Genomic DNA, 12,263 nt, shown 5'->3' with positions numbered 1-12,263 from the left:
CCTGCAACGGCTATACAGCACCACGACACTGCCGCACAGGCCTGCAACGGCTATACAGCACCACGGCACTGCCGCACAGGCCTGCAACGGCTATACAGCACCACGGCACTGACGCACAGGCCTGCAACGGTTATACAGCACCACGGCACTGCCGCACAGGCCTGCAACGGCTATACAGCACCACGGCACTGACGCACAGGCCTGCAACGGTTATACAGCACCACGGCACTGACACACAGGCCTGCAATGGTTATACAGCACCACGGCACTGCCGCACGGGCCTGCAACGGTTATACAGCACCACGGCACTGCCGCACAGGCCATGCAACGGCTATACAGCACCACGGCACTGCCGCACAGGCCTGCAACGGCTATACAGCACCACGGCACTGCCGCACAGGCCTGCAACGGCTATACAGCACCACGGCACTGCCGCACAGGCCTGCAACGGTTATACAGCACCACGGCACTGCCGCACAGGCCTGCAACGGCTATACAGCACCACGGCACTGACGCACAGGCCTGCAACGGTTATACAGCACCACGGCACTGCCGCACAGGCCTGCAACGGCTATACAGCACCACGGCACTGACGCACAGGCCTGCAACGGCTATACAGCACAGACGCACCGACGCACAGGCCTGCAACGGCTATACAGCACAGACGCACCGACGCACAGGCCTGCAACGGCTATACAGCACAGACGCACCGACGCACAGGCCTGCAACGGTTAGTACACAACAAGCTCCCACGTTGTGCTGCCACCATCACAAAGCCAGTATACTCAAGATTGGGTGACCCTGACTTACACCCGCGCAGTGTTTTTGGGAATTGCTGTACGTTACACATGGTGATCCGCTGAGGGTCATATATTGGGTCTGCATTATTCCCGTGGTCTGACCGCAGGAAGTTATTGCTAGGGACGCGGGACCCCAGCTCAGCAATAGTCATGTCTGAGGGCTACAACAGAGGGGTTACACTTTGGTAAAAATCGGCACAAAGAAAAGAAAAAAGTCCATAACTCATTTTAATTCTATTTCTGCATAAAATGAAATCTGCAGCGCAGAGATGGTGCAAACTGCTAAGCTTTGTTGACTTACTTGTTTTTAAAAAAAATAAATATATATATATATATATATTTCATGTAGCGCTTTTCTCCTAATGGGACTCGAAGCGCGTCACAGTTATAGTACAATGCGCGGGACGCAGCACATAGGATGGTTTCAGACACAGTCCCTGCCCAGAGGAGCTTGCAATCTATGATTTTGGTGCCTGAGGCACGGGGAGATAAAGTGACTTGCCCAAGGTCACAAGGAGCCGACACCGGGAACCGAATCCCCTGATTCAAACTACGTGTCATCGTTTACAGAGTCCGTGTCTTGACTCACTGAGCCGCTCCCCCCTTTTATGAAGACTTACAACTTTTGGTAAAGGGGAAAAAAGGAGCCTTCCAGCCCCAGCAGTATAAAACTTTGCGGTATTAGGAGCTCATATACAAACAAGACGTAATGGTACTTGGTAACCTTGAAAGCTTTTGTACAAAATGTACATTTTTCTTGCTCCAAAAAAAACACCATCACAACCTGCACGAAGTGCGGTAAGTTCAGGTCAAACGGCACAGGTTGAAGCCAATAAAACACTGTATTTTATAAAAGACAGCAAATCCTTTCATGTACTTTCATTTCTGTGCTATTTCAGAATACTTCTTCTGGAAAGCTTAAAGGAACAGTGCCCTCCGCACCAGACCCCACTTTATTTTACCAGGATGAGGAGGGGGTCCCTGGGGCAGAGCCACATCTGCTCCGGTAAAGGTAACCGTAGCACTTCCTGGTCTTTAAATTCCCTGCGTCGCCCGGGCCAATAGGAAGCTACGACAAATGACTTTGTGGCTTTCTATTGGCCCGGATGATATGGGAGATTTAAACCGCCATTTTGTTTCCCCGGTAGTAGACCCTACCAGCACTACCTTCAGTGGAAAGTATCTCAGGAACTACCGGGTCCCCAGAGTTGAAAATAACACGTTTCAGCTGTGAATGGGGGGTGGGGGGGGATGTTGGGGAGAGGACTGTGTCCATTTAACATTTCAGAACATGATCTTCTTGCCTGAGCATGCTTTGCAGTCCCAGGGGTGGCCAACTCCAGTCCTCAAGGGCCACCAACAGGCCAGGTATTGGGGATATCCCTGCTTCAGCACAGGTGGCTTCATCAGAATGAATGAGCCACTTATTGAGCCTCCTGTGCTGAAGCAGGGATATCCTTAAAACCTGACCTGTTGATTGGAGTTGGTCACGAATGCTTTGCACCTATGATTTGCGTTCCCATCTTACAGAGATGATGATGATAATAATAATACAGTAATAATAAGAAGAATTTCTTAACTACAGAATTTGCTGAACAACTGTGGCACGGGTGGAAATGTACAGCATTCTCCTTACATTACTTAACCCCTCAAAAATACAGAGATGCTCAACTATCCACATCTTACAATAATTAGCGGGCTTCACATGTAACCCACTCCTCTAGGTCTGTGTACTGTACACCCACCTCGCTTAGATTGTAAGCTCTTCGGGGCAGGGACTCCTTCTCCCAAGGTCTTATGTCTGACGCGCGTCTTCCCATTATGTATTATATGATGTCACGAGTATTGTAAAGCGCTATGTACCCGGATGGCGTTATATAGATAAAGATACACATACATACATTTAACTTTAATGGTGACCTGATTGCAGATGACAGCGGTCACTTCAGTGTGTGTCACTCACTGTACGAGTTATAACATTAATCACTGGCATTGGTTTTGTCTGCTCTGGACTCCAGGCTTTGTATAAAACCTTTAGGGCTGGACGATGATCTGAAAACACTTTTTTTTAATTTTAATCAAGTTCAAGCCTGAAACCTCCCCCCCCCCCGCCCCTCCCCACTATGGTCATGTTAAAGGCATGTATTCCTTTCACATATTCGGAACCAAGGGGTCCGCCGAGCTGAGAAAGCCGCTACTCGGAGCTCCGGGGGGCACCTTGTTCCCGGGGTGATAATTACTGCTAATACTGCCAGTGTCCCTCATGTAATATCGATCGGCCAATGATGTTGCCGCTTCCTAGGACCCAGGAGACCATCTCATTACCAGTAATTAAACCCCCCGGAGCCGCGGGTCCTCGGAGCTGAAAATAGCACTGTACAGATGTAAAAGAAATACATTCACTAGTAAAAATCCAGGCGGAACTGCAGCTTTAATAACCAGAAAAAGGACCCCCAGTAAATTCATATTATACATTAACATTACAAACCGATAATGTAAATACATCTGTTTACATGGTATTGCTTCTATCTTCACGCAGCCCCTAAAATAAACATGTTTCTTTGCTTGCTGTGTAGTGTCCAGAACACACAGCTGCGTTTCGTAAGACAAAATATCTTTTTAAGCAAACCCTTGCTAGATCTGCCATGTGGATTTTGGGCAGTGCTGCCCCTGCTAATCTTTAAGCCCCCAGCCAATCACAAAGCTCTTCTCTGGGCCGGCATGTAACAGCTGTTTGGAAATGCTGAGGGCGATGTGTAGATGGCAGCGGGCGGCAACCATTATATTTGGATGGCTGCAAATGTATTTTGAGAGACAAATGCATTGCCGCCATCTCGTGCGCTTATAGTAAGCGCGGCGCGACGTGATGGAGCAACGGCTTGGTCGCGATCGCTGGAAGTCATCTCAATTTGATCTTTCCAGCAACCGCAGCCTGACGTCGCAGGCACTAAGCGCAGCCTAAGGTGGTGCACAATATGGACCGCGGGTATTGTCCAGTGCTCGCTCTGTATTAAGCAGTTGTTATTGTTAAGGGACTTTAAGCCTTTTAAATCTGAATTCCTACTATCTGACACCTGCGGTCAAGCTTTTCGGCTCAAGAGACTTGTGCCCGCAGTGATCACTGCCAGTGCATTTAATAAATATATAATGTGTAATCATATTATAATATAATATTTCACAATGGTAGCTGGACAGAAGTTAAGACAGCTGAAATCCCTGGATTTGTTTCCGGTCTCCGTTTCTTTTCACTCCCTTCCTGCCTTTACGGTTATTGTATCATTTTCGCTTTTATTGTTTTAACCCTCGAGCAGTGATTTCTAGACTAGTTTGGATAAATCGGCAGGCCACGGTTCTGTCTGAACACGGGGTTGTCAGGAGTTGAACCACACCCTATTTCGGCTTTAAAGGACTCCCCAAGTTCCAAAGAAATCTACTTTTTATTCCTCCTGAACAAATAAATCTTGCGTGGGCGAAACAAGCGCTCGTGATGTGGGTGTCCCAGTTTTGTGTTGGGTCACTCAAGTTGGAAATCCACTTATTTTTACTTTTTCTAACACAGCATTAACATGACACAGCGCATTCAGTCCTGGAGCTGAAAGCAGCGAAGTTTAAATCTAGACGATCCCCACATCAGCTGTTGTCAAAAATCCACCATCAAAAGTGGTCTTTTCCAGTGTGGGTGCTTGGCTGCAGTAGTTGATTGCTGCATATTAGTGAAGGGATCAAAATTGGCTTCTATAGATAGAATGTAACATTGGAAACCTCCTGCTAATAGCACGGACGGATATTTACAAAGCTTGGATTAAAAGAAAACGAACATAAACTCCATAAAGAAGTGCTAGTTATGTAACTGTTGTTGCACAGCTGGAACACATGCCGGCTATAATTAGTTAAACTCATTTATGCTGAGTGAGTGATATTAAGGTTAGGTTACATTAAAAAAACAAAAAACATTAGTGCTTATGTTCCCATTGTCTGGAACACTGCCCCCAAACTGGTATGAAATGCATATAGTGTACCCCTCCCGGTGCATCAATTTCTGATTGAAGCAGTGAGAAATTGGGAGTGGTTATTCGGAGCGTGAGGAGTAACCTCACACACAATTTCTTCCCTTTTATTGATGGCATTTTAAAGCACTAGTTCTGAGAGGCTATTAACCTCCCCCGCCTGGGAAATGTGCATCAGATGGAATATGTATTATAGCATAATAGTAAGGGAGCTAATACGGAATAATGGTATCAAAAGTGCCACCGCAAGTACAAGTTACTAGCTGCTCTTATCCTTGGATTTTAAAGGCTTCGGATGCCTTACACGTCTTCACAAATCACATGAGAAGAAGTGTAGCTACTTTATCCAAATGTCGAATTAGAATTAATGCATCACAATCGCACACTGGGACAAATATTCAGTGCCCACTCTAATGAAACCACTAGATGCATTCTGCCTTGTTGTCTGATCTTGTTGACCTGTATTACCTATACTAGCGGAGAACCGGAGAGCCCAGGCTGCTTTTAATAGCGGGTTACTTCGGTATTTACTGGAGATCCCAGTCTGATTCTGTTCAGTGATAGACCGATAAATAGATAGATTTGGAAACAAATGCATCTAATGACTCCTTTGAGCACTAACAGGTAATAAGGGGGGGCTAGTTTTCTGGAATCCACCAGCAGTTCCGGACGGGAGTGTTGGGCAATAAGCATACAATTACATTAAAGCTACAAATTATTCTAATTATCCAGGAATTCCCACGTTCTGTATGTTTTTGACAGGTTACGACTGAGTAGGTGTTTACTTTGTACCACTCTGTTGAATGTTTACTCAATGACATGGTAAAGTGCATGAGAAGTTGCACGCTTAAGAAATAATATTTAACTTTAACTTTGCATATTAACATATCACCCCATAATACATAGACTCGGACTTCTATATACAGATGTAGGAGTCCTGTATATGCAAGTTTGGTATACGGTAAGAGACATAGATACATAGGGGTGCGACTTTTATTCCAGCCTCCGCTGTGTACTCTGGGTGTGATCTTACTGTATATCTGCTTATCTTTCTGCACCTCAATATATTCATCTTTATATGGCGAATAATCATTGCATTGTTCCTTTCTCTGCTGCTCCATTTGAGAGACTGCCGGTAATGTGCTTCGCGGATTCCACCCCAGAGGTGGCTGCTTAATGAACGTGTGTAATGTGTATACATGAAACATGCTGTCTACATCAAGTTTTACATTGTAGTATATTACATTAATCACAAAAATAGTTTTTTCCCCCTGCATATTCTCAAATAATCCTTTATCAGCAATAACATAAAGATTATATATTGCACCATCTGCTAGGACTTTACATGTACACAAGTATATGTGTCTTATTAGGCTAGTATGTAGAATTGCATTATTCATATCTCAGTATTTTTGTCCCCATACCATACAAGGCACAGAAATATACCATCCCAAAGATTCTATTTTCTGTCAATGTAATGCATTAAAACAGTGGTGCTCAACTCCAGTCAAAGCACCCCCTAACAGGTCAGGTTTTCAGGATATCCCAGCTTCAGCACAGGTGGCTCAATCAGTCCCTGCTTCGGCACAGGTGGCTCAATCAGTCCCTGCTTCAGCACAGGTGGCTGAGCCACCTGTGCTGAAGCAGGCTCTTTGATTGAGCCACTTGTACTGAAGCTGGGATATCCTGAAAACCTGACCTGTTAGGGGGCCCCTTGCATTAGAATACTATTTCTTGTTAAACCTGTACCTTTCTAAGCATGCGCTTTATTCACATCCCCACTTAAGCACAATAGCTTGCTATTTGTCTCCATTTCAAAACAAAACCGGCTAAAGGGCTTGACATGCACACAATGAAATACAAGTATTAGTGCAAGAGCTTACTTAAGTCATCTGGTTAAAGATTTGCTGTCTATCAGCAAATTCCCTGGAATCTCGTGTTAGATAGTTGGGGTCTGACATGTTTCCTACCCTAATGGTTATGCAAGAATTGCACTAACAGGATGGCTGCATTAGCTGGAAGCATTGCAAACTCCAAAAGGTTTTCTTCTGTCTATTGTCACTTACCCCTGTAAGTGACTCCTGGTTTGTAGTATTCCGGATCCCCTTCCACTCGGAGGCTAAATTCATTATACCCTTCTTTTCTTGTGCTTCCCTGGGCTCTTAAAATTCTGCTACAATATCCCTCTGATTTTGCTGCTTTCTCTACAGTTTCATCCATAAAACCAAATACCACGAAAGAATAAGTTACAGCAAGATACTGCAAGAACAAAGGTTGCAAATACAGTCCCATCGCAAAGAGAAGCTGTGAGAATGGAAGGGGTCCAGACAGCTAGAGCTGGTACAAATTGGGAGGAGGTCTGATCTTCGCCAGGTCCTGAAGCAAAGTGCTGTTTGCTTTCAGAGGATGTGATTAGCAGCTCTGTAATGTTTACTTTGCCTAGCAAAATTCACAGGGTTTGGTGAAATAGCAGAGCAGAGGGGGACGCTGCGGTCTCCAAGACATCCAGCAAGATCTGTGCTGGATGCACTGTGCTAACACACTAGAAATTAATCATGCACATTCTTTCCAAAGTCTATAGTTACTATATGTATATAGAGTTAAAAGATTTTTCTGTCTGCTTTCAGACTTCCAGGCGCTGCCGTTATAGCAACGGAACCCCCTCATCATAGTCCGGTAGGAGAAAAGAAGATTACATAATGTCATCTAGAGCGTGGGTGCTCAATTCTAGTCTCCCCCCCCCCCCACCCTCCAACAGGTCAGGTTTTCAGGATATCCCAGCTTCAACACAGGTGGCTCAATCAGTCTTTGACTGAGCCTCTGATTGAGCCAAATGTGCTGAAGCAGGGATGTCCTGAAAACCTGTCCTGTTGGGGAGAGCGGGCTTGGGGACTGGAATTGAACACCCCTGATCTAGAGAATTCAGGAGAAGTGGCGTGATTTTTAAACCTATTAGTATACGGATCTGGAGGGGTTACGGTATCTATCCGAGCCTCAAGTTAGGATGGGGCAACGGAGGTTTAGGAAAGCATCATGCCAACTGTGTACTGTATATATTTTCCTTTAACATTAGCTTTGAGTGCATTGCAGAAAGCGCACTCCTTGGCATATAGATCCTCGTCTGTGAATGTTTTTAATCTTTGCCCCCCCCCCCCAAGGTTATAGAAAAATAACAAATTACATAGATATTGGAAGCCTGCAGGGGGACTGACCAGCACAACAGGGTTTGTGTGTGAAATGTAACATAACCTTGTTCTGCGATTTAATTCCCCAGTGTTCATCTAGTTCACCGGACACAATATAAGGAGCTCTTTGCTTTCTAGCCAGACATTTTAAATGGCGAATTGAATGACGTTTGAGGTTTTTTTTGTAAGTTGCCTCTGTTCTAGCCAATCTAAATCCATACTAATTTAGTAAAGTTCCTCGTTTAATATGACATTGTTAATATTTAGTCCCTAACACAGTGTCGCCAAACTTGCGTTTTCCGTCTCCATATTTATACGTGAAATGAAACAAATCTGGTCCATTGGTCAGTAGCATTTGTAATCGGATAAATTTGTGTACAACTCATCTTTGTTCTTAGCTTGTGCGTAGGGAGATTGTACCTCTTTATTCCTATGTGAGGCTTTGAACTTGAACTCCTGATTTCCTAAGAGTAGAGTGGTTTTAAATCTGTACGAGACAGATTAATTTAAAAGTTAATTGATTCTCTATTTCCCCTTAACTCATTCGAGCCAGATTCTGTGTGACAGGCGAGTCTTTTGTGAGAAGGCATGGCTGCATAATGACTTGCAACGACATGCTTTAACTCCGTAATCTGCTTCAATTAATTAACTTTCACTGCCCAGAGTCGTGAAATCAGAAATCTGTTCTACAGGCATTTTGGATGCAGCAGTGTCATTATGACTGGTCATCCTTTTGGGTTCTTCTATTTGTTCTACCAATTAGTGTGCGTTTGCCGAAAGCATTCAGCGTGATGTATCAGTGTGAAGAACAGATATATACTGATGAATGCACCCATCCCCAGCAAATGGAACTGTTCCAACATGATACTTGTAAGTACTGCAGTGCAATCTGTTCAGGTTTGGCCGATGGAAAAGTATGTTTGAGATCATTTGCAGGCAGGCGATTGCCAAGGTTTTATTTGCACAAGATCACGTGAGTGCTTCCCAACTTTACTCTGTATATAGAGCAGGGTCCTTTCCCTGCCCCAATCAGCGCTTGTAGCCTCTGAATGTAAAGCAGGGCTCTTCCCCTGGCCCCTGTCAGTATTCAGCGTGAGTGCTCCTTCATGACCTCGGAGCCTGCGAGGAAGCTCCCCCTCTGATCCCGCCCCCCCTTAACACACACAAATAAACACACAACAAAGGTTTGGAGGTTCAAGGGCCACGGCTTTATTTACACAAATAATAATAAACCTTGGTGAGTGCTACCCCTGCCAGCGTGCTCTCCCCCTGGGTAAAGGCCATTGGCACCCCAACCATGGCCCGCACAACCACCAAGCCTGGCGCCCGATGGCACCCCAACCATGGCCCGCACACCCACCAAGCCGGGCGCCCGTTGGCCCGGCTGTTAAGCGATACTGGGCTCAGGGAATCACGCACAAATGAGCCCTGCCCACTCGCTCCCCACCCGAAGGCTTTAGGGGTTATCTGCACCATAGAGCCCCCGTGCACTCACCCCCCCCAACCCCCCCAACAGCCGCCGTGACGAAGGCAACACCTGCCTTTAAAATGCCCACTTCAGGTATGTAACACATCAAGTCTTTCTTTTATCCACATTCTGAAAGGGGCAAAAAATACAGCATACACAATATAATTAAACTCTGTCATGTTTATCACACGGGGCCGGGTGGGCGGGACTTCCTTCCTGTGACCGGACTGCCTTCCCGCTCCCTGCCCAGTTTAAATCCCCTAAGCCCCGCCCCCACACCCGTGGCATGGTGGGAAGAAAAGGGGGAAGGGGGAGGGGCGCAGGCAGAAGGGAGGGGAAGCAGTATCGGGACAGGGAGGCAATGCGCATCCTAGCGCTACAGGGGAAGGGACCCCACCGGGGGGGGGGGGAAAGTAGTAGGTGGGAAGAGGAGGGAGCATGGCCCCAGCGGTCATGAGCCCCGTTGCTGAGGGGCTCCAAGCTGCTTCATGTTTGTAATAGGAAACAGCACCAGGTTTGGAAAAGACAACCAGTCTCCATTGCTTTCAATGGGATTTTCCTTTTGATAATTCAGTTTATAATTCTTGCCAAAAGCTTAATTGATCAGATTGCAGTGGTAACAGGTAAGTGAATTTGTGGCCACGATATATAGTGATATCGGGCAGCAATCCTGTGCTGTCACATGTTAAATGTGTTTTTGCAAGTTTAAACATTCACAAAAATACGGTTTTGACCACTAATGTACTCCGCAAATTTGGAAATCGGGTTTGGGTTTTGCAAATGCAGGGCCCTGTGTGATATCCGTGTTTTACTATCTGACCACCTGTGCCCTGGGGATATCCATGCACATACACATACTGTGCATCTTCAGCCTTTGTCGATCCACTGCTGGATGAAGCCTCCCCAATGGTTTTCCAGGTGCTGCAGTTACAGACTCTTCTCCACGCTGCTCCGACATGTTTTCAGAATTCATCCTCCCATCTTACGTTTGGTCGTCGTCGTGGTCTTGTAATCTCTCTTGGAATCCAGTAGAATACCATCTTTGTTCAGCGATGGTCATTTCTTCTTGCGATATGTCCGGCCCACCGCCATTTTTATTTCTTCATGATGTCACAGACTTTTGTTTGGTTTCGAACCTGTGACAGGGCTGCTTGTACTTTTGTAGAAGTTAAATGCATGTTTGCTTTCTGGCATCAAGTGCACCACTTTATCTTCCTTTCATTCTGTTTCTGTCTTTTTTTGCTGGGCCCAGCGATCTTTTTTTTGTTTCCTTTATCTGAAACTTTACTAACCTTTAATGTGGTATCCTGAGGTCAGTCAGTACAATACAGGTCTGGTTGGAGTTAAACACAGTTTGATGTTACACAGCCATGGGCAGTCTCTGTTTAAAAGGAAAAGGGCGTTTCCTTCCTGCATACCATTCAGGGTGGATTATACCATGGTATGGGGGGGGGAGATTAAAGTAAGTGATACTGAATGTCATTTATTTTGCAGAGTAGAGACATGCATGGGATGTTTGTAAAAGGTACTGTTTTGGGGCTTGCTATAGAAAATTGTATGTTGTGTGAAGTGTATTATGTTTGCAAATTGTGTAAGTTTTGGGGAGACAACTCCCCTGTGTGGTTTACTTCATTTGGTTGTGTCCTAATTAACCAGTAATAAAAGGGAGGGAGTTTCTTTCCCTGGGGCCTTCTGCACGCCTTGTTGCTGCTATGTGATATGAGGGTGTCTCTTTCTGCACTCCTTGTTGCTGTTATGTGATATGAGGTTGTCTCTTTCTGCACTCCTTGTTGCTGCTATGTGATATGAGGTTGTCTCTTTCTGCACTCCTTGTTGCTGCTATGTGATATGAGGTTGTCTCTTTCTGCACTCCTTGTTGCTGTTATGTGATATGAGGATGTCTGTGGAACTTCAGTGAAAGGATGCAAACTTTCTAATGCAGATATTGCTGGCTATTCTGTGGCTGGAGACATCACGCTGGGGGAACTGGTTGTTGTACACCTGAATGTGGAATCCCTAATAAAAAGAAGGTTCAGAGAACAGCAAAAGCCTCTTTCATTCTTCTCAGGGTCTGATGCTGCTGCTTCTTTAAATAAAGGCTGGGACTCAACCTTTCACAGAACCCATTCATTCTTTTTCCTGTCTCTTTGGGTAATACCCAGCATACATCTCTCCATACTTCTTTGTGTTATCTGAAGCTTCTGAATTATCTTCGAATTTGGAGCCAAGTTTCACATCTATATACGTGAGCACGGGCAGAATACACGGGTCACACCCACACATGAGCACGGGCAGAATACCTGGGTCACACGTGAGCACGGGCAGAATACCTGGGTCACACGTGAGCACGGGCAGAATACACGGGTCACACGTGAGCACGGGCAGAATACCTGGGTCACACCCACACGTGAGCATGGGCAGAATACACGGGTCACACCCACACGTGAGCACGGGCAGAATACACGGGTCACACCCACACGTGAGCACGGGCAGAATACACGGGTCACACACACACGTGAGCACGGTTAGAATACTGTTTAAAAACGTTCTACTTGAGGCGCAGTGGGAGGTTCCCTTTAAATACTGTATGGTTTTGTTCCTTCCAAATGCCTCCATCCCATCTTCATTCTCCTGTTGATTTAATTCATAAGCTTCCCACCCATTGTTATTTGCCAGCAAAGGTAGACATAGTGTTTGACGACTTCTTCTAGTTCTCTTCAATTCATTTAAATCTTTGTATACCTAACACATTTAATGAACATCCCTTTGGTCTCGCTGAGATTTATACGGAATCCACATCCTT

The 12,263-nt window shown here is 45.6% G+C and overlaps 1 protein-coding gene across 1 annotated transcript in view; it reads right to left on the bottom strand.

The window, feature by feature from the left end:
* SPON1 (spondin 1) overlaps nucleotides 1-7,399 on the bottom strand; it is a 211,336-nt gene extending 203,937 nt beyond the window's left edge. The window contains exon 1 of the mRNA XM_075567377.1: nucleotides 6,874-7,399. Coding sequence (XP_075423492.1) covers nucleotides 6,874-7,099 — 226 coding nt within the window. The 5' untranslated portion in view covers nucleotides 7,100-7,399. The remainder of the gene's footprint in view (nucleotides 1-6,873) is intronic.
* Nucleotides 7,400-12,263: the final 4,864 nt, after the last annotated feature.

This window comes from Ascaphus truei, chromosome 12 (genome assembly GCF_040206685.1).
Source record: "Ascaphus truei isolate aAscTru1 chromosome 12, aAscTru1.hap1, whole genome shotgun sequence".
Classification (NCBI taxonomy): Eukaryota; Metazoa; Chordata; class Amphibia; order Anura; family Ascaphidae; genus Ascaphus; species Ascaphus truei.
Note: the sequence above shows the minus strand (reverse complement) of the source record. Positions and strands in the feature narration are given on the sequence as shown.